Raw genomic sequence first — 22,745 nt, 5'->3', positions numbered from 1 at the left:
CTATTAATTATTTGGAGGATTGGGCGAAATGGCGGAATGCCTGTTATGTTGGAGGTTGTAAAAATCCTCCTGTTTATTGTTTGGAGGATTGGGCGATATGGCGGAATGCCTGTTATGTTGGAGGTTGTAAAAATCCTCCTGTTTATTTTTTGGAGGATTGGGCGATATGGCGGAAGGCCTGTTATGTTGGAGGTTGTTAAAATCTTCCTGTTTATTCTTTGGAGGATTGGGCGAAATGGCGGAATGCCTGTTATGTTGGAGGAGGTTAAAATCCTCCTGTTTATTTTTTGGAAGATTGGGCGAAATGGCGGGATGCCTGTTATTTTGGAGGTGGGTAAAATCCTCTTGTTTATTTTTTGGAGGATTGGGCGAAATGGCGGGATGCCTGTTATGTTGGAGGTTGTTAAAATCCTCCTGTTTATTTTTTGGAGGATTGGGCGAAATGGCGGGATGCCTGTTATTTTGGAGGTGGATAAAATCCTCCTGTTTATTTTTTAGAGGATTGGGCGAAATGGCGGGATGCCTGTTATGTTGGAGGTTGTTAAAATCCTCCTGTTTATTTTTTGGAGGAATGGGCGAAATCTCGGAATGCCTTTTATGTTGGAGGTGGTTAAAATCCTCCTGTTTATTTTTTGGAGGAATGGGCGGAATGGCGGAATGCCTCTTATGTTGGAGGTGGTTAAAATCTTCCTGTTTGTTTTTTGGAGGAATGGGCGAAATGGCGGAATGCCTCTTATATTGGAGGTTGTTAAAATCTTCCTATTAATTATTTGGAGGATAGGGCGAAATGGCGGAATGCCTGTTATGTTGGAGGTTGTAAATATCCTCCTGTTTATTTTTTGGAGGATTGGGCGATATGGCGGAATGCCTGTTATGTTGGAGGTTGTAAAAATCCTCCTGCTTATTTTTTGGAGGATTGGGGGATATGGCGGAAGGTGGTTAAAATCCTCCTCTTTATTCTTTGGAGGATTGGGCGAAATGGCGGGATGCCTGTTATGTTGGAGGAGGTTAAAATCCTCCTGTTTATTTTTTGGAAGATTGGGCGAAATGGCGGGATGCCTGTTATGTTGGAGGTGGTTAAAATCCTCCTGTTTATTTTTTGGAGGATTGGGGTAAAATGGCGGAATGCCTGTTATGTTGGAGGTTGTTAAAATCCTCCTGTTTGTGTTTTTGGAGGATTGGGCGAAATGGCGGAATGCCTGTTATGTTGGAGGTTGTTAAAATCCTCCTGTTTATTTTTTGGAGGTTGGGCGAAATGGCGGAATGCCTGTTATGTTTGAGGTGGTTAAAATCCTCCTGTTTATTCTTTGGAGGAATGGGCGATATGGCGAAATGCCTGTTATGTTGCAGGTGGTTAAAATCCTCCTGTTTATTTTTTTCAGGAATGGGCGAACTGGCGGAATGCCTGTTATGTTGGAGGTGGTTAAAATCCTCCTGTTTATTTTTTGGAGGATTGGGCGAAATGTCCGAATGCCTGTAATGTTGGAGGTTTAAACTACCTTCAACATAATAGGCATTCCGCCATTTTGCCCAATCCTCCAAAATCCTCCTGTTTATTGTTTGGAGGTTAAAATCCTCCTGTTTATTTTTGGGGGGATAGGGCGATATGGCGGAATGCCTGTTATGTTGTATTTGGCTAACTTCCTCCTGTTTATTTTTTGGAGGAATGGGCGAAATAGCGGAATACCTGTAATGTTGGAGGTAGTAAAAATCCTCCTTTTTATTTTTGTAGGATAGGGCGATATGGCGGAATGCCTGTTATGTTGGAGGTGGTTAAAATCCTCCCGTTTTTTTTTTGGAGGAATGGGCGATATGGCGGAAGGCCTGTTATGATGGAGGTGGTTAAAATCCTCCTGTTTATTTTTTGGAGGACTGGGCGAAATGGCGGAAGGCCTGTTATGTTGGAGGTTGTTTAAATCTTCCTGTTTATTCTTTGGAGGATTGGGCGAAATGGCGGAATGCCTGTTATGTTGGAGGAGGTTAAAATCCTCCTGTTTATTTTTTGGAAGATTGGGCGAAATGGCGGGATGCCTGTTATTTTGGAGGTGGGTAAAATCCTCTTGTTTATTTTTTGGAGGATTGGGCGAAATGGCGGGATCCCTGTTATGTTGGAGGTTGTTAAAATCCTCCTGTTTATTTTTTGGAGGATTGGGCGAAATGGCGGGATGCCTGTTATTTTGGAGGTGGATAAAATCCTCCTGTTTATTTTTTAGAGGATTGGGCGAAATGGCGGGATGCCTGTTATGTTGGAGGTTGTTAAAATCCTCCTGTTTACTTTTTGGAGGAATTGGCGAAATCTCGGAATGCCTTTTATGTTGGAGGTGGTTAAAATCCTCCTGTTTATTTTTTGGAGGAATGGGCGGAATGGCGGAATGCCTCTTATGTTGGAGGTGGTTAAAATCTTCCTGTTTGTTTTTTGGAGGAATGGGCGAAATGGCGGAATGCCTCTTATGTTGGAGGTTGTTAAAATCTTCCTATTAATTATTTGGAGGATTGGGCGAAATGGCGGAATGCCTGTTATGTTGGAGGTTGTAAAAATCCTCCTGTTTATTTTTTGGAGGATTGGGCGATATGGCGGAATGCCTGTTATGTTTGAGGTTGTAAAAATCCTCCTGTTTATTTTTTGGAGGATTGGGCGATATGGCGGAAGGCCTGTTATGTTGGAGGTTGTTAAAATCTTCCTGTTTATTCTTTGGAGGATTGGGCGAAATGGCGGAATGCCTGTTATGTTGGAGGAGGTTAAAATCCTCCTGTTTATTTTTTGGAAGATTGGGCGAAATGGCGGGATGCCTGTTATTTTGGAGGTGGGTAAAATCCTCTTGTTTATTTTTTGGAGGATTGGGCGAAATGGCGGGATGCCTGTTATGTTGGAGGTTGTTAAAATCCTCCTGTTTATTTTTTGGAGGATTGGGCGAAATGGCGGGATGCCTGTTATTTTGGAGGTGGATAAAATCCTCCTGTTTATTTTTTGGAGGAATGGGCGAAATCTCGGAATGCCTCTTATATTGGAGGTGGTTAAAATCCTCCTGTTTATTTTTTGGAGGAATGGGCGGAATGGCGGAATGCCTCTTATGTTGGAGGTTGTTAAAATCTTCCTGTTTGTTTTTTGGAGGAATGGGCGAAATGGCGGAATGCCTCTTATATTGGAGGTTGTTAAAATCTTCCTATTAATTATTTGGAGGATAGGGCGAAATGGCGGAATGCCTGTTATGTTGGAGGTTGTAAATATCCTCCTGTTTATTTTTTGGAGGATTGGGCGATATGGCGGAATGCCTGTTATGTTGGAGGTTGTAAAAATCCTCCTGCTTATTTTTTGGAGGATTGGGCGATATGGCGGAAGGTGGTTAAAATCCTCCTCTTTATTCTTTGGAGGATTGGGCGAAATGGCGGGATGCCTGTTATGTTGGAGGAGGTTAAAATCCTCCTGTTTATTTTTTGGAAGATTGGGCGAAATGGCGGGATGCCTGTTATGTTGGAGGTGGTTAAAATCCTCCTGTTTATTTTTTGGAGGATTGGGGTAAAATGGCGGAATGCCTGTTATGTTGGAGGTTGTTAAAATCCTCCTGTTTGTGTTTTTGGAGGATTGGGCGAAATGGCGGAATGCCTGTTATGTTGGAGGTTGTTAAAATCCTCCTGTTTATTTTTTGGAGGTTGGGCGAAATGGCGGAATGCCTGTTATGTTTGAGGTGGTTAAAATCCTCCTGTTTATTCTTTGGAGGAATGGGCGATATGGCGGAATGCCTGTTATGTTGCAGGTGGTTAAAATCCTCCTGTTTATTTTTTGGAGGAATGGGCGATATGGCGTAATGCCTGTTATGTTGGAGGTGGTTAAATTCCTCCTGTTTATTTTTTTGGAGGATTGGGGGAAATGGCGGAAGGCCTATAATGATGGAGGATGTTAAAATCCTCCTGTTTATTTTTGGAGGACTGGGCGAAATGGCGTAATGCCTGTTATGTTGGAGGTGGTAAAAATCCTCCTGTTTATTCTTTGGAGGAATGGGCGAAATGGCGGAATGCCTGTTATGTTGGAGGTAGTTAAAATCCTCCTGTTTATTTTTGGAGGATTGGGCGAAATGGCGTAATGCCTGTTATGTTGGAGGTAGTAAAAATCCTCCTGTTTATTTTTTGGAGGATTGGGCGATATGGCGGAATGCCGGTTATTTTGCAGGTGGTTAAAATCTTCCTGTTTATTTTTTGGAGGATTGGGTAAAATGGCGGAATGACTGTTATGGTGGAGGTGTTTAAAATCCTCCTGTTTATTTTTTGGAGGATTGGGCGAAATGGCGAAATGCCTGTTATGTTGGAAGTTGTTTAAATCCTCCTGTTTATTTTTTGGAGGATTGGGCGATATGGCGGAAGGCCTGTTATGATGGAGGTGGTTAAAATCCTCCTGTTTATTTATCGTAGGAATAGGCGAAATGGCCGAATGCCTGTTATGTTGGAGGTGGTTAAAATCCTCCTGTTTATTTTTTGTAGGAATGGGCATAATGGCGGAATGCCTGTTATGTTGGAGGTGGTTAAAATCCTCCTGTTTATCTTTTTCAGGATTGGGCGAAATTGTAAAAGTGAGAAATTACTGTAAGAAAAAAAATGTAGGGAAAAATTCAAGATGGCGCCCGACTCTCTCTTTAACACGGTAAGATATCCTCAACACGGCACAAGAAGCAACAGCCACACGATTCCCCAGCCAACTCAATCGTCACTCCCCACGTCTTTCCCCTCACCCGCTTTTATCGTCGTTCTAGGTCGGCTAAATTTGCATATTCCGAGAATTCGTGTGACTTTGCGAGACATCATACTTTACAAAAGACGGCGGTCGCCATCTTGGTCCCTCTTTTCGATTTTTGGTCGGTAACGCTGAGCTGGTCTCGAGGTAAGTCTTTTTCCCCTCATCCGTCTCTCCCACATACCCACACAACACGCAAACACGCGGGCGCTTATCTCCTGGATGCACGTTACAGAAATCGCGGAATGCCTCTTATGTTGGAGGTTGTTTAAATCCTCCTGTTTATTTTTTGGAGGATTGGGCGAAATGGCGGAATGCCTCTTATGTTGGAGGTTGTAAAATCCTCCTGTTTATTTTTTGGAGGATTGGGCGAAATCGCGGAATGCCTGTTATGTTGGAGGTTGTTAAAATCCTCCTGTTTATTTTTTGGAGGATTGGGCGAAATGGCGGAATGCCTGTTATGTTGGAGGTTGTTAAAATCTTCCTGTTTATATTTTGGAGGATTGGGCGAAATGGCGGAATGCCTGTTATGTGTGAGGTGGTTAAAATCTTCCTGTGTATTTTTTTTAGGAATGGGCCAACTGGCGGAATGCCTGTTATGGTGGAGGTTGTTTAAATCCTCCTGTTTATTTTTTGGAGGATTGGGCGAAATGGCGGGATTCCTGTGGTGTTGGAGGTTGTTAAAATCCTCCTGTTTATTTTTTGGAGGATTGAGCGATATGGCGGAAGGCTTGTTATGATGGAGGTGGTTAAAATCCTTCTGTTTATTTTTTGGAGGAATGGGCGAAATGACGGAATGCCTGTTATGTTGGAGGTGATTAAAAATCCTCCTGTTTATTTTTTTGGAGGAATAGGCGAAATGGCGGAATGCCTGTTATGTTGGAGGTTGTAAAAATCCTCCTGTTTATTTTTTGGTGGATTGGGCGAAATGGCGGAATGCCTGTTATGTTGGAGGTTGTAAAATCCTCCTGTTTATGTTTTAGAGGGTTCGGCGAAATGGCGGAAGGCCTGTGATGTTGAATTTGGTTGAAATCCTCCTGTTTATTTTTTGAAGGATTGAGCGAAATGGCGGAATGCCTGTTATGTTGGAGGTGGTTAAAATCCTCCTGTTTATTTTTTGGAGGATTGGGCGAAATGGCGGAATGCCTGTTATGTTGGAGGTAGTAAAAATACTCCTGTGTATTTTTTGGAGGATTGGGTTAAATGGCGGAATGCCTCTTATGTTGTAGGTGGTTAAAATCCTCCTGTTTATTTTTTTTTGGAGGTTGGGCGAAATGGCGGAATTCCTGTTATGTTGGAGGTGGTTAAAATCCTCCTGTTTATTCTTTGGAGGAATGGGCGAAATAGCGGAATGCCTGTTATGTTGGAGGTGGTTAAAATCCTCCTATTTATTTTTTGGAGGATTGTGCGAAATGGCGGAAATTCTGTTATGTAGTAAAAATCCTGCTGGTTATTTTTTGGAGAATTGGGCGATATGGTCGAAGGCCTGATATGATAGAGGTGGTTAAATCCTCCTGTTTATTTTTTGGAGGAATGGGCGAAATGGCAGAATGCCTCTTATGTTGGAGGTGGTTAAAAATCCTCCTGTTTATTTTTTGGAGGAATGATCGAAATGGCGGAATGCCTCTTGTGTTGGAGGTTGTTAAAATCCTCCTATTTATTTTTTGGAGGATTGGGCGAAATGGCGGAATGCCTGTTATGTTGGAGGTAGTAAAAATCCTTCTGTTTTTTTTTTTTGGAGAATTGGGCGATATGGCGAAATGCCGGTTATTTTGCAGGTGGTTAAAATCTTCCCGTTTATTTTTTAGAGGAATGGGCGAAATGGCGGAATGCCTGTTATGTTGGAGGTTGTTAAAATCCTCCTGTTTATTTTTTGGAGGATTGGGCGAAGTGGCGGAATGCCTGTTATGTTGGAGGTTGTTTAAATCCTACTGTTTTTTTTTGGGGGGGGGATTGGGCGAAATGGCGGAATGACTGTTCTGTTGGATTTGGTAAAAATCCTCCTGTTTATTTTTTGGAGGAATGGGCGAAATGGCGGAATTCCTGTTATGTTGGAGGTAGTAAAAATCCTCCTGTTTATTTTTTGGAGGAATGGGCGATATAGCGGAAGGCCTGTTATGATGGAGGTGGTTAAAATCCTCCTGTTTATTTTTTGGAGGAATGGGCGAAATGGCCGAATGCCTGTTATGTTGGAGGTGGTTAAAATTCTCCTGTATATCTTTTGGAGGATTGGGGGAAATGGCGGAATGCCTGTTATGTTGGAGGTTGTTTAAATCCTCCTGTTTGTGTTTTTGGAGGATTAAGCGCAATGGCTGAATGCCTGTTATGTTGGATTTGGTTAAAATCCTCCTGTTTATTTTTTGGAGGAATGGGCGAAATGGCCGAATGCCTGTTATGTTGGAGGTTGTTTAAATCCTCCTGTTTATTTTTGGGGGGGATTGGGCGAAATGGCGGAATGACTGTTCTGTTGGATTTGGTAAAAATTCCCCTGTTTATTTTTTGGAGGAATGGGCGAAATGGCGGAATTCCTGTTATGTTGGAGGTAGTAAAAATCCTCGTTTATTTTTTGGAGGAATGGGCGATATGGCGGAAGGCCTGTTATGATGGAGGTGGTTAAAATCCTCCTGTTTATTTTTTGGAGGAATGGGCGAAATGGCCGAATGCCTGTTATGTTGGAGGTGGTTAAAATTCTCCTGTTTATCTTTTGGAGGATTAGGGGGAAATGGCGGAATGCCTGTTATGTTGGAGGTTGTTTAAATCCTCCTGTTTGTGTTTTTGGAGGATTCAGCGCAATGGCGGAATGCCTGTTATGTCGAATTTGGTTAAAATCCTCCTGTTTATTTTTTGGGGGAATGGGCGAAATGGCGGAATTCCTGTTATGTTGGAGGTTGTTAAAATCCTCCTGTTTATTTGTTGGAGGATTGGGCGAAATGGCGGAATGCCTGTTAAGTTGGATTTGGTTATAATCCTCCTGTTTGTTTTTTGGAGGATTGGGCGAAATGGCGGAATGCCTGTTATGTTCAATGTTGTTAAAATCCTCCTGTTTATTTTTTGGAGGATTGGGCGAAATGGCGGAATGCCTGCTATGTTGGAGGTGGTTAAAATCCTCCTGTTTATTTTTTGGAGGATTGGGCGAAATGGCGGAATGCATGGTATGTTGGAGGTAGTAAAAATCTTCCTGTTTATTTTTTGGAGGATTAGGCGATATGGCGGAATGCCGGTTATTTTGCAGGTGGTTAAAATCTTCCTGTTTAATTTTTGGAGGAATGGGCGAAATGGCGGAATTCCTGTTATGTTGGAGGTGGTTTAAATCTTCCTGTTTATTTTTTGGAGGATTGGGCGAAATGGCGGAATGCCGGTTATGTTGGGTTTAATTATAATCCTCCTGTTTATTTTTTGGAGGAATGGGCGAAATGGCGGAATTCCTGTTATGTTGGAGGTTGTTTAAATCCTGCTGTTTATTTTTTGGAGGATTGGGCGAAATGGCGGAATGACTGTTATGTTGGATTTGGTTAAAATCCTCCTGTTTATTTTTTGGAGGAATGGGCGAAATGGCGGAATTCCTGTTATGGTGGAGGTTGTTTAAATCCTGCTGTTTATTTTTTGGAGGATTGGGCGAAATGGCGGAATGCCTGTTATGTTGGATTTGGTTAAAATCTTCCTGTTTATTTTTTGGAGGAATGGGCGAAATGGCGGAATTCCTGTTATGTTGGAGGTTGTTTAAATCCTGCTGTTTATTTTTTGGAGGATTGGGCGAAATGGCGGAATGCCTGTTATGTTGGATTTGGTTAAAATCCTCCTGTTTATTTTTTGGAGGAATGGGCAAAATGGCCGAATGCCTGTTATGTTGGAGGTGGTTAAAATTCTCCTGTTTATCTTTTGGAGGATTGGGGGAAATGGCGGAATGCCTGTTATGTTGGAGGTTGTTTAAATCCTCCTGTTTGTGTTTTTGGAGGATTAAGCGCAATGGCTGAATGCCTGTTATGTTGGATTTGGTTAAAATCCTCCTGTTTATTTTTTGGAGGAATGGGCGAAATGGCCGAATGCCTGTTATTATGGAGGTTGTTAAAATCCTCCTGTTTATTTTTTGGAGGATTGGGCGAAATGGCGGAATGCCTGTTATGTTGGAGGTTGTTTAAATCCTCCTGTTTATTTTTGGGGGGGATTGGGCGAAATGGCGGAATGACTGTTCTGTTGGATTTGGTAAAAATCCCCCTGTTTATTTTTTGGAGGAATGGGCGAAATGGCGGAATTCCTGTTATGTTGGAGGTAGTAAAAATTCTCTTGTTTATTTTTTGGAGGAATGGGCGATATGGCGGAAGGCCTGTTATGATGGAGGTGGTTAAAATCCTCCTGTTTATTTTTTGGAGGAATGGGCGAAATGGCCGAATGCCTGTTATGTTGGAGGTGGTTAAAATTCTCCTGTTTATCTTTTGGAGGATTGGGGGAAATGGCGGAATGCCTGTTATGTTGGAGGTTGTTTAAATCCTCCTGTTTGTGTTTTTGGAGGATTCAGCGCAATGGCGGAATGCCTGTTATGTTGTATTTGGTTAAAATCCTCCTGTTTTTTTTGGGGGGGAATGGGCGAAATGGCGGAATGTCTGTTATGTTGGAGGTGGTTAAAATCCTCCTGTTTATTTTTTGGAGGATTGGGCGAAATGGCGGAATTCCTGTTATGTTGGAGGTTGTTAAAATCCTCCTGTTTATTTGTTGGAGGATTGGGCGAAATGGCGGAATGCCTGTTATGTTGGATTTGGTTATAATCCTCCTGTTTGTTTTTTGGAGGATTGGGCGAAATGGCGGAATGCCTGTTATGTTCAATGTTGTTAAAATCCTCCTGTTTATTTTTTGGAGGAATGGGCGAAATGGCGGAATGCCTGCTATGTTGGAGGTGGTTAAAATCCTCCTGTTTATTTTTTGGAGGATTGGGGGAAATGGCGGAATGCCTGGTATGTTGGAGGTAGTAAAAATCCTCCTGTTTATTTTTTGGAGGATTAGGCGATATGGCGGAATGCCGGTTATTTTGCAGGTGGTTAAAATCTTCCTGTTTATTTTTTGGAGGAATGGGCGAAATGGCGGAATTCCTGTTATGTTGGAGGTGGTTAAAATCTTCCTGTTTATTTTTTGGAGGATTGGGCGAAATGGCGGAATGCCTGTTATGTTGGATTTAGTTAAAATCCTCCTGTTTATTTTTTGGAGGAATGGGCAAAATGGCCGAATGCCTGTTATGTTGGAGGTGGTTAAAATTCTCCTGTTTATCTTTTGGAGGATTGGGGGAAATGGCGGAATGCCTGTTATGTTGGAGGTTGTTTAAATCCTCCTGTTTGTGTTTTTGGAGGATTAAGCGCAATGGCTGAATGCCTGTTATGTTGGATTTGGTTAAAATCCTCCTGTTTATTTTTTGGAGGAATGGGCGAAATGGCCGAATGCCTGTTATTATGGAGGTTGTTAAAATCCTCCTGTTTATTTTTTGGAGGATTGGGCGAAATGGCGGAATGACTGTTCTGTTGGATTTGGTAAAAATCCCCCTGTTTATTTTTTGGAGGAATGGGCGAAATGGCGGAATTCCTGTTATGTTGGAGGTAGTAAAAATTCTCTTGTTTATTTTTTGGAGGAATGGGCGATATGGCGGAAGGCCTGTTATGATGGAGGTGGTTAAAATCCTCCTGTTTATTTTTTGGAGGAATGGGCGAAATGGCCGAATGCCTGTTATGTTGGAGGTGGTTAAAATTCTCCTGTATATCTTTTGGAGGATTGGGGGAAATGGCGGAATGCCTGTTATGTTGGAGGTTGTTTAAATCCTCCTGTTTGTGTTTTTGGAGGATTCAGCGCAATGGCGGAATGCCTGTTATGTTGTATTTGGTTAAAATCCTCCTGTTTTTTTTGGGGGGGAATGGGCGAAATGGCGGAATGTCTGTTATGTTGGAGGTGGTTAAAATCCTCCTGTTTATTTTTTGGAGGATTGGGCGAAATGGCGGAATTCCTGTTATGTTGGAGGTTGTTAAAATCCTCCTGTTTATTTGTTGGAGGATTGGGCGAAATGGCGGAATGCCTGTTATGTTGGATTTGGTTATAATCCTCCTGTTTGTTTTTTGGAGGATTGGGCGAAATGGCGGAATGCCTGTTATGTTCAATGTTGTTAAAATCCTCCTGTTTATTTTTTGGAGGAATGGGCGAAATGGCGGAATGCCTGCTATGTTGGAGGTGGTTAAAATCCTCCTGTTTATTTTTTGGAGGATTGGGGGAAATGGCGGAATGCCTGGTATGTTGGAGGTAGTAAAAATCCTCCTGTTTATTTTTTGGAGGATTAGGCGATATGGCGGAATGCCGGTTATTTTGCAGGTGGTTAAAATCTTCCTGTTTATTTTTTGGAGGAATGGGCGAAATGGCGGAATTCCTGTTATGTTGGAGGTGGTTAAAATCTTCCTGTTTATTTTTTGGAGGATTGGGCGAAATGGCGGAATGCCTGTTATGTTGGATTTAGTTAAAATCCTCCTGTTTATTTTTTGGAGGAATGGGCGAAATGGCGGAATTCCTGTTATGTTGGAGGTTGTTTAAATCCTGCTGTTTATTTTTTGGAGGATTGGGCGAAATGGTGGAATGACTGTTATGTTGGATTTTGTTAAAATCCTCCTGTTTATTTTTTGGAGGAATGGGCGAAATGGCGGAATTCCTGTTATGGTGGAGGTTGTTTAAATCCTGCTGTTTATTTTTTGGAGGATTGGGCGAAATGGTGGAATGCCTGTTATGTTGGATTTGGTTAAAATCCTCCTGTTTATTTTTTGGAGGAATGGGCGAAATGGCGGAATTCCTGTTATGTTGGAGGTTGTTTAAATCCTGCTGTTTATTTTTTGGAGGATTGGGCGAAATGGCGGAATGCCTGTTATGTTGGATTTGGTTAAAATCCTCCTGTTTATTTTTTGGAGGAATGGGCAAAATGGCGGAATTCCTGTTATGGTGGAGGTTGTTTAAATCCTGCTGTTTATTTTTTGGAGGATTGGGCGAAATGGCGGAATTCCTGTTATGTTGGATTTGGTTAAAATCCTCCTGTTTATTTTTTGGAGGAATGGGCGAAATGGCGGAATTCCTGTTATGTTGGAGGTTGTTTAAATCCTGCTGTTTATTTTTTGGGGGATTGGGCGAAATGGCGGAATGCCTGTTATGTTGGATTTGGTTAAAATCCTCCTGTTTATTTTTTGGAGGAATGGGCGAAATGGCGGAATTCCTGTTATGGTGGAGGTTGTTTAAATACTGCTGTTTATTTTTTGGAGGATTGGGCGAAATGGCGGAATGCCTGTTATGTTGGATTTGGTTAAAATCCTCCTGTTTATTTTTTGGAGGAATGGGCGAAATGGCGGAATTCCTGTTATGGTGGAGGTTGTTTAAATCCTGCTGTTTATTTTTTGGAGGATTGGGCGAAATGGCGGAATGCCTGTTATGTTGGATTTGGTTAAAATCCTCCTGTTTATTTTTTGGAGGAATGGGCGAAATGGCGGAATTCCTGTTATGGTGGAGGTTGTTTAAATCCTGCTGTTTATTTTTTGGAGGAATGGGCGAAATGGCGGAATGCCTGTTATGTTGGATTTGGTTAAAATCCTCCTGTTTATTTTTTGGAGGAATGGGCGAAATGGCGGAATTCCTGTTATGTTGGAGGTTGTTTAAATCCTGCTGTTTATTTTTTGGAGGATTGGGCGAAATGGCGGAATGCCTGTTATGTTGGATTTGGTTAAAATCCTCCTGTTTATTTTTTTGAGGAATGGGCGAAATGGCGGAATTCCTGTTATGGTGGAGGTTGTTTAAATCCTGCTGTTTATTTTTTGGAGGATTGGGCGAAATGGCGGAATGCCTGTTATGTTGGATTTGGTTAAAATCCTCCTGTTTATTTTTTGGAGGAATGGGCGAAATGGCGGAATTCCTGTTATGTTGGAGGTTGTTTAAATCCTGCTGTTTATTTTTTGGAGGATTGGGCGAAATGGCGGAATGCCTGTTATGTTGGATTTTGTTAAAATCCTCCTGTTTATTTTTTGGAGGAATGGGCGAAATGGCGGAATTCCTGTTATGTTGGAGGTTGTTTAAATCCTGCTGTTTATGTTTTGGAGGATTGGGCGAAATGGCGGAATGACTGTTATGTTGGATTTGGTTAAAATCCTCCTGTTTATTTTTTGGAGGAATGGGCGAAATGGCGGAATGCCTGTTATGTTGGAGGTTGTTTAAATCCTCCTGTTTATTTTTTGGAAGATTGGGCGAATGGCGGAATGCCTGGTATGTTGGATTTGGTTTAAATCCTCCTGTTTATTTTTTGGAGGATTGGGCGAAATGGCGGAATTCCTGTTTTGTTGAAGGTAGTTAAAATCCTCCTGTTTGTTTTTTGGAGGATTGGGAGAAATGGCGGAATGCCTCTTATGTTCGAAGTTGTTAAAATCCTCCTGTTTGTTTTTTGGAGGATTGGGAGAAATGGCGGAATGCCTCTTATGTTCGAAGTTGTTAAAATCCTCCTGTTTATTTTTTGGAGGATTGGGCGAAATGGCGGAATTCCTGTTATGTGCGAGGTTGTTAAAATCCTCCTGTTTATTTGTTGGAGGATTGGGTGAAATGGCGGAATGCCTGTTATGTTGGAGGTTGTAAAAATCCTCCTGTTTATTTTTTGGAGGATTGGGCGAAATGGCGGAATGCCTGTTATTTTCGAGGTTGTTAAAATCCTCCTGTTTATTTGGTGGAGGATTGGGCGAAATGGCGGAATGCCTGTTATGTTGGAGGTGGTTAAAATCCTCCTGTTTGTTTTTTGGAGGATTGGGCGAAATGGCGGAATGCCTGTTATGTTCGATGTTGTTAAAATCCTCTTGTTTATTTTTTGGAGGATTGGTCGAAATGGTGGAAAGCCGTTTATTTTGAAGATGGTTAAAATTCCTCCTGTTTATTTTTGGGAGGGTGGGATGAAATGGCGGAAAGCCTGTTATTTTGGAGGTAGTAAAAATCCTCCTGTTTATTTTTTGGAGGAATGGGCGAAATGGCGGAATGCCTGTTATGTTGGAGGTTGTTAAAATCCTCCTGTTTGTGTTTTTGGAGGATTGGGCGAAATGGCGGGATGCCTGTTATGTTGGATGTGGTTAAAATCCTCCTGTTTATTTTTTTGAGGATTGGGCGAAATGGCGGAATGCCGTTTATTTTGAAGATGGTTAAAATTCCTCCTGTTTATTTTTGGGAGGGTGGGATTAAATGGCGGAAAGCCTGTTATTTTTGAGGTTGTTTAAATTCTTCTTGTTTATTTGGGGGGGACGAAATGGCGGGATGCCTGTTAAGTTTGGCGTTGTTAAAATACCTTCTGTTTTATTTTGGGACGGTGGGTGGAAATTGACCTAATGCCTGTTATGTTGGAGGTGGTTAGAATTCCTCGTGTTTTGGGGGGGCAGAATTGGGTTACATGGCGGAATGCCTCTTATTTTGTAGGTTGTTAAAATCCTCCTGTTTATTGTTGGGAGGGTGGGGTGAAATAGCCGAAGTCCTGTTATGTTTGAGATGGGTAAAATTCGTCCTGTTTATTTTTTGGAGGATTGGGCGAAATGGCGGAACCTGGTATTTTGGAGGTGGTTAAAAGTCCTTCCGTTTATTTTTGAGAGGATTGGGCGAAATGGCGGAATGCTTGTTATTTTGGAGGTGGTTATAATTCCTCCTGTTTATTTTGGGGAGTTGGAGCGAAATGGCGGAATGCCTGTTATTTTGGAGGTGGTTTAAATTGCTTCTATTGATTTTTTGCATGGCTGTCTATCTGTCTGTTGATATCTGTGTGTGTACATTTTTCTTACCAATCTTTTTAATTCGTTTTTGGTCAACATTGTTGCTGTCAAGCGGTCAAAGTTTTACGATTGGATCTTTTTAAGCTCTACCAACTCCTCCGCAAATCTATGGTCTAAATATTGGAAATTTTAGATGTAGGTTTCTTTGATATGTATGAAACTTTTTTTACTGGATTTGAGCCCAAAACAATAAATGTTGAGGGGTCAAAATTTGGACATTTTTTTTTTTGAAAATTTTACTTCTGCAGTCTCTACCAAATTACTCAGCTAAGTTTTGGTCTTACATTGGAAGTTTTACATGAATAATAATAAGTTTTTTATAATAAGTTTTCATCCGAAATTTTGGCTGCCAATGGGTCAAAGTCCAAAAGATTTGACCTTTGCGGTCTTTAGCAAACTATTAAGCCAATTTTGGGTCGAAACATTTGAAATTTTACCTGAAGACATGCAGCAAGCTTTTTAATCAGTTTTGGAGCGAGAATTTGGTTGCCAAGAGGTCAAAGCTGAAAGAATTGACATTTGAAGACTCTACCAAACTCCCCCGCCAATTTTGGATCGAAACATTTAAAATTTTAGATTTAGGTTAATAAACTTTTAATATATATATATATATATATATATATATATATATATATATATATATATATATATATATATATGTATATGTATATATATACATATGTATATATATATGTATATATATATGTATATAAAAGTATATATATATATATATATATATATATATATATATATATATATATATATATATATATATATGCACATAAAGTTATAAACAGTACATAGGGCCCGTGCAAAACCGGGCTGAACTGCTAGTATATATATAAAAGTGCAACTGTCTGTATGTGTAAATTTTCCTGCCAAATTATTCTGTCAATTTTTAGTCTACAGATTCGAGATTTGCCATAAGGGCCATTGAGATTTGGGGAAATCTTTTTAATTTTGGTCCGGGCACAAATTTGGCTGTCAAACGGTCAAAGTTCAACGATTTGAGTTTTGAAAACTCATCGGCGAATTTTGGCTCTAAACACTTGAAGTTGTAGATGAGGTTCCTTGGACATGGATCAAACTTTTTAATTTGATTTAAGCCTAAAACAATAAATGTTAAGGAGTCATAATTTAGGCCAAAGTTTTAAAACATTTGACCTCTTAGCCAATTTTTGGTCTAAAGATTTGAAATTTACATAAAGGCTATTCAAACATGCAGCAAGATTTTAAATCAGTGTTTGGGCGAAAATTTGGCTGGCAAGAAGTCAAAGTTGAAAGAGTTGACTTTTGCAGAATCTACCAAGCTCCTCCGCCAATTTTCGGTCTAAACACTTGAAATTTTAGATATAAGTTACCTGGACCAAACTTAGATATAAGTTACCTGGTCAAACTTTTTAATATATATAAACTAAAACTTATCAAGAATCATGTATAAAATTATTTATAAAAAAATAGATCAGTAATCTATTTTTTAACTGAGTGACATCATTTATAATCGAAATCGAAACCAAAACTTATGAAGAATTCTTGATAAACTTATTTATAAAAAGAGATGACTTTAGTGTCATCAGCTATAACTGAAACTGAAACCAAAAGTTATGAAGTTAATAAAATTATTTATGACACGAAATGGAAGTACATAACAATTCAACAACCCGGATGTTTATCGTGGCACAAAAAATAACACTTATGCTGTCGTATCATTCAAACACTACTGTATTTGAATATATGGTTAAGTGGCAGTTTTAGTCATGTAGAACTGCTATAAAGCTTCACTGCTCGCTCATTTTTAGACCAAATTTCAAACAATTATTACAGTTTATAGATCACCTTTTCAGCTATATTGTGAAAAAAATTTAAATTTTTGTTCTGTAAAACAAAAGTTATGATGAATTTAGTGCTGTTCAAAATCGTAAAAAATTCGTAAGGAGGTGAGCGACGTTTTTTTATGACTGGTTTCCATAGCAACCACGTCGTTTTAGCGACTAGTGGTGCTACTAATTCACTACTGTCGCGAAAAGTGAAGTAACAAGTGAAACAGTGAGAATGAAAGCAAACGAATGCTGTACATTGTTTTACATATGTGTATGTTATGTTAATGGGTCAACAAATAAGGCTGAATTTAAACAAAGAACAAGTGAATTTACTGAAAGCCTGCAAAAATCATGGATTACAATAGAAAAATCCGAGCATAAAAAGTAATATGATTAAGATTTAAACATGGAAATGTAAAGGGCTACTTGTTAAAACTGGAAAAGTAAAGGACAAGATATTCTAGTAAGAAATATAAATTTATAACTTAAGATATAGCAGCATTAAGAATTGATTATAGAATTTTAAACTGCATTTTTAAAATTCTTTTTGCAGTGACAAATTTATTATATTTTTACTAGAATATCTTGTCCTTTACTTTTCCATGTTTAAATCTTAACCATATTACTTTTCATGCTTGAATTTTTCTATTGTAATTAATATATAGATGCGGCAACTAACTTACTGGAAATAAAATTCACAAATGATCAAGTAAATTAAGGTTTTTCTACTGAACATATTTTCAGATACAACTATAAAATCCCATAAATGTATATTTCCATTTTCTCTTATCCTGTATTAAATGAAATATATGTACGAAGAAATGTATTACTTCGTACTTTTAAATAGTGTTTCTATTGCATATATATATTGCCTAAGCAGTTTGAATTTGAGTAATTTTCGTCGATGAGTAAAGATTGTAACTATTAAGATAAAAACATTCCATGTATGTAATTTTGTATGCGTCTATATGTGTGCATACAAAGAGCGTTCAATAAGTAATGTTCCAGATAAACTTTCAGTTGTTTGATCTAGTCCAAATTTTTCATGTGCAATGGTTTATGTCTTTATGAACTACTAGCATTTCAGCGCGGCGTTGCCCGGGTGTTTGGAGGTGTATGTTGAGCAAAAAAAAAATGGTGGTAGGAAGGCAGGCTCGAACCCGTACCGCAGAGGAGGAAAAAAACAGGAAAAACATGACGTCTTTACTGTTATGACCACCGGAAATGACGTAGGTTTAATTGAAAGGAGAAGACGACTTTCGAAAATATCGGCGAAAAAAGCGACCCCCCCCCTGAAGAAAAGTGCCCAGTTGAAGGTGAAGATATTAATGTTTTTAGCAAATATTTCAATATTTGTAGTCTGAAAGGTCGAACTTCAAAACGATAATGATCTTGTAAAAATCCGTCACCTCTGTCGAAAGTTTTAGGCAGACATGCAAACATACATACATACATACATACATACATTTATACATTGGTAACTAAACATTTTCGACCCAACCGATTAAAAATTTTGCACTATCTCCGAATACCCTTTATGTAAAATTTCAAATGTTTACACCAGAATTGTATGAGTAATTTGATAGAGACCGCAGAGGTCCAAATCTTTTAAACTTTGACCCCTATTATGACCCCTTAACATTTATTGTTTTGGGCTCAAATCAAGTTAAGTTAGATCCATGTCCAGGAACCTATATTTAAAATTTCAATTGTTTATATCCAAAATTGTCGGAGGAGTTTGGTAGAGTTCTCAAAGGTCATATCGTTGAACTTTGACTCATTAACAGCCAAATTTCTAGGCAAAAACGGATTACAAAGATTTTCCCAAATCTCAGTACCCTGTATATCAAATTTCGAGTCTGTAGACTGAAAATTGACAGAGTTATTGCGTAGGGAAATGTACACAGACAGACAGACACACACACACACACAGACACTTTCACTTTTATAGATATATAGATGTGGCAAATTTAAACTCTGAACACCTTGTCCTTTGCTGGTGAAAAATGGAGTCGGTGGAGTGGCGTGTCGAGGTAATTTCTTTCTATGCATTTTTCTTAGCTTTATTTTATGTTGCTAGAAATTGAAGAAAAACAAAGCAGAGACAATTCATATATATGCATATATATATGTGTGTGTGTGTGTGTGTGTGTGTGTGTGTGTGTGTGTGTGTGTGTGTGTGTGTGTGTATTTAATGTTTCTTTAAGTTCTTAAAAGTTGAGCACTGTCTAGGAAATAAAAGGCAGTCGATTGGTCTTGTGCAAGATCACGATTTCCGGTTGCTCGATGACTTTGATCATCATTGATAATGTCATACCTAGATTTGATTTGATAAATGTTAAATTTCCCTGGTGGTCAAGAGGTAACGCTTCGTGTTAGGAGAAGGTGGTTTAGTTGGCAAGGTTCGAATCCTTAGCTCAGCGGCAATCGTCATTTCCTGCGCTGGTGATTGCGAATGCATGCATCATTAGTGTCTGTAGGTATAAAAATAAAAATTATCTGATTATGTATATATATATATATATGTATATATATATATATATATATATATATATATATATATATATATATATATATATATATATATATATATATATATATATATAAATATTTAAATATTTAAATAAATGTTTGGAGGTACAGAATTTATATACAGTTTTGAAAATAATAAGCAGAAGTTTCTCAAGAGCTCTTTTGGCTATCATCTCATCAGGAGAAAATCGATAGCGTACAATATATATATATGACTCTTTTTACTCCTAAGACCTAGCAGTTTATAATGACGAGTTTTAAAAGGCTAAAAAATTTTAGTACGAAACTTTTTGCTTGATGCAATTTTGCGTAGCGGAAATGCATTAATCCAAACCGATCGATAATAGTGTCTAAATGTGCCCATTAAATTCCTTTGGCATTATTTGCTGCTTCATTAATTTTATCTAGATGTCGATATTTGTTAACCTTTTACATGTAGAGAACACATAGCTGTTTTTTTTTTTCTTTTGATATTTTTTTTTCTTTTTGATATTTGAATGAATAGCATTATTATTGTTAGTAGAAGTAGAAATGAGTGGAATATCACGGAACACGCAAATGACACAGATCATGTGGAAACCGGATTTATAATATCTGAAAATAGTTTCTAGTCGGCAAACAACCTTGAAATTTATCGATATCAAGTCCTTAAAAATTCTAACCAATAATATTCTCGCTGAAAGAGATGAACAATAGACGCGCCGAATGAAAAGGTATAAAAGAATAAAATAGGAAGTATTGGCTGATATAAGGCGAAAAACACGGAGGAGGCATCGAATAATAAGAGAATAATGTGAAGGAACGAATTAAATTAACATTAGAAAGCTAGAAAAATAAACAAATAAAATAATTAGAGATTGTGAATGAGAAAGTTTGAAGAACGAACAACAAATAGTGATATATATATATATATATATATATATATATATATATATATATATATATATATATATATATATATATATATATATATATATATATATATATATATATATATTGTATCATTTGGTTTCCTAGATGTAGAACACTGAAACCCGTTTGATTATTAAATACATATGTGCATACAGGTTTGAATGGAATCTCAATATAAAGAGATCCACCTCATCAGACCGAAAAAAAGAAGCAACACTGAAAGGAAAAGTTCATTCATTTTGTATATAAAAAATTTCTGGTGGTTTAAAAAACCTTGAAAGAAAGGTGGGATGTATAGTTTGTGAATGCGATTGCCTATTTACAATGCCTCCCCACAGGACAGAGTTAGACACCAGGCTCGTTTTTTTAACGTGGAGAAAAGGAACAAAAATTTAAAATTGTCCCAGTCGTGAAGGATTTCTCCGCGACTGAGAGAGAACAAGAAGTTGAAATGCAGCATCTGAAGAACAGATACTACACTTTGAGATATTAAATCTTTTATTCATGTTAAAAAAATACAGAAAAAAAATCAACGATGAACAAAAAACTTAGGCACATGGCCAACTCAAAAGGGGGGATTTTGGGGGTCGTTGGTCATCCTTGTCACTCCAGAACTAAACAAAGTCAAAAGTTTCTCCCAGCTAGTATCTTCTTTCACCATAATACCGCATTCACCCTTTCATATTGGGGGACGTCCTAGTAACTCCCAATTTTTAAAACATTTTTTATTGACGTGTAAAAACAAAAAAGATAACAATAAAATGGTAACAATAATTCATTTGTGTCGAGGGAGGGGGAAGAAAAAAAACAAAAAAAAAAACAAAAGGTGATTAGTAGGACCCTCCCAACCCCGTCTAGTTGATAGACTGCCCGTTCCACTAGGTTTGTAAAAGGAACCTCGCTTCTGCGGGTCAGTCTCTAGGTGGGGATGCCCTCTAGATGGGGGTGAATGGAGAAAAGAAAATTTTGTGGGTAAGGGATGGAGGTTAGTTTGTATTTCTTTTTCTCCAAGATGGGTAAAATTTAGAGGAAGGGGTGAAAACAAAAATTGCAGGTAAGAGGGGATGGGGATCTTGGAGGCTTCCTAATCGGGGAGGGATGGAACACACACTCAGCTAGCTGAGAGACTACTTGTTTAATTTAACTTTACAGAACTGCGCGTTCCACACCTAGGCGGGGAACACGTATTCAAATTTGGCTCCTCTTCGTACACACAGACTTGCCACATGTATCCATCTTCTGTCAAATGCCGCGCGATGCAGCCTTCTTCTATCACATCTGATCTTCACCCGTAGTTGGTGTTTAAAGAACGCGATCAGATCTTGATCAGAAAAAGACAACACCCCCCGGCAACCTTGCAGACGCGACGTCCAAATCACCATTCTCGCCACGGCCAGAATCGTAACGTAGACCATTTGTCTTTCCCGGTCCCACGGCGGCCTCACGTTGTCCACAACATTGGATACAGTAATTGGGTGAGGATGCTCAGGATCGATGCGAGCCGTCACCCCACTGACATACGACCAGTACTGGCGGAGTTCGCGGCAATCGAAGAAAGCGTGATCCGTAGTTTCCACAGCCGTTGTCCCACAACGGGGACAATCAGGCGACTCCAGAAACCCAGAACTGCATTGTATGTTGTTGAGTGGAAGTGCATTTCGGGCCAATCGCCAGGTCAGAGAGAACTCCGAATTGTTCAGATGACTCGAACCTGGCGCCCAGCTCCACGCGGAGCGGATCTCACTCTGCTGCCACCCCAAACGCGCGCATAGCGGGTCGTCAGCGGCCTCCTTCACTAGATCCCTGTGGAGTTCCCTACGGGTAGCAGTCACAAGGTCACTGGACCTTGGTAGTCGTTTTAGCGCGGCTCGGCACTCTTTCATGTAGGCAGATTCTCCCCGCGGCCTGCGACGGCTCTCGATGGAAGGGTCGAGAACGAGGTCGGGGAAGGCGGCAGTAACCACGGGGTGCCACGGTTGGTCCTCCTGCATATAGTGGCTCAGGAAGGCCAGCCTCTCAGCATCTCGATGACACTTCAAGTCCGGCATTCCCAAGCCTCCCTCACACGGACGTTGAATACAGACCTGTCTGCTCACCCAGTGTCTTCCTCTGTCCCAAAGGAGCGAGGACAAGAGTTCGACAAGAGCTTTTAGATGTTGTGCAGGCAGGGGAAGTACGGCCAGTCGGTAAAGGATGAGAGGAAAGACGTGAGTGGCGCACGCCTCAGCTCTACCCTTTAAGGAAAGTTTCCTAGGAAGCCACGAATTGACTGCAGCCTCCACCTTTGACCATACCTCCAACCAATTCTTGTCAAGCTGGAGACCCGGTCCGAACCACACGCCGAGGATCCGGACCGGGCCATCTGTCCAGCTGAAGGGCGCAGGGAGGTTTGCGTTGCCACTCCATGCGCCCAACCGCAGTCCTACCGACTTGTTGCGGTTTATCTTGGCCCCTGTAATTCTTTCGTACTGTGTGAGTGCCTCCGACACGACCTCAATGTCTCTGAAGCCCGACACGAAGATCGTGACATCATCGGCGAACGCGGATACCTTAGCAGCTGAGCCGCCAGGCAGAGCCATTCCGCGCAGGGCCGAATTTGCCTCCCCATGTCTCAGCTTGCGGAGAAGAGGCTCCAAAGCCAGGACATAAAGCAGGGGCGACAGCGGACAACCCTGACGAACCGACCGAGAGATAACAAAGGGTTTCGAGCGCTTTCCGTTCACTTGCACGACAGCCATGGGCTGTCGATACATTATGGAGATCCACTTGCAAAAGTCCGGTTTAAAACCGGCGGCCTCTAAGACAGATGCCAGGAAACGATGGTCGACCCTATCGAAAGCTTTGGACTGATCTAAGTTTATCAGCGCGGCTTCCGTGTCGTCATCTATTCCCCCCTCTAGGATCATGCGGATCAGGTGCAAGTTGTTCTGAATCGATCTCCCCTTCACAGCGTAGTTCTGT

The 22,745-nt window shown here is 40.1% G+C and overlaps 1 protein-coding gene across 1 annotated transcript in view; it reads right to left on the bottom strand.

The window, feature by feature from the left end:
• The window catches only part of LOC145249673 (uncharacterized), a 184,000-nt gene extending 162,087 nt beyond the window's left edge, over positions 1 to 21,913 (bottom strand). The window contains exon 1 of the mRNA XM_080111461.1: positions 20,225 to 21,913. Within this exon, the coding sequence (XP_079967587.1) occupies positions 20,954 to 21,832 (879 nt within the window). The 5' untranslated portion in view covers positions 21,833 to 21,913 and the 3' untranslated portion in view covers positions 20,225 to 20,953. The remainder of the gene's footprint in view (positions 1 to 20,224) is intronic.
• Between the last annotated feature and the right edge of the window lie 832 nt (positions 21,914 to 22,745).

Source organism: Euprymna scolopes, chromosome 28 (assembly GCF_053919585.1).
Source record: "Euprymna scolopes isolate OS-2025 chromosome 28, ASM5391958v1, whole genome shotgun sequence".
Classification (NCBI taxonomy): Eukaryota; Metazoa; Mollusca; class Cephalopoda; order Sepiida; family Sepiolidae; genus Euprymna; species Euprymna scolopes.
The sequence above is the reverse complement of the archived record's forward strand: the minus strand, read 5'-3'. Positions and strand labels throughout refer to the sequence as shown.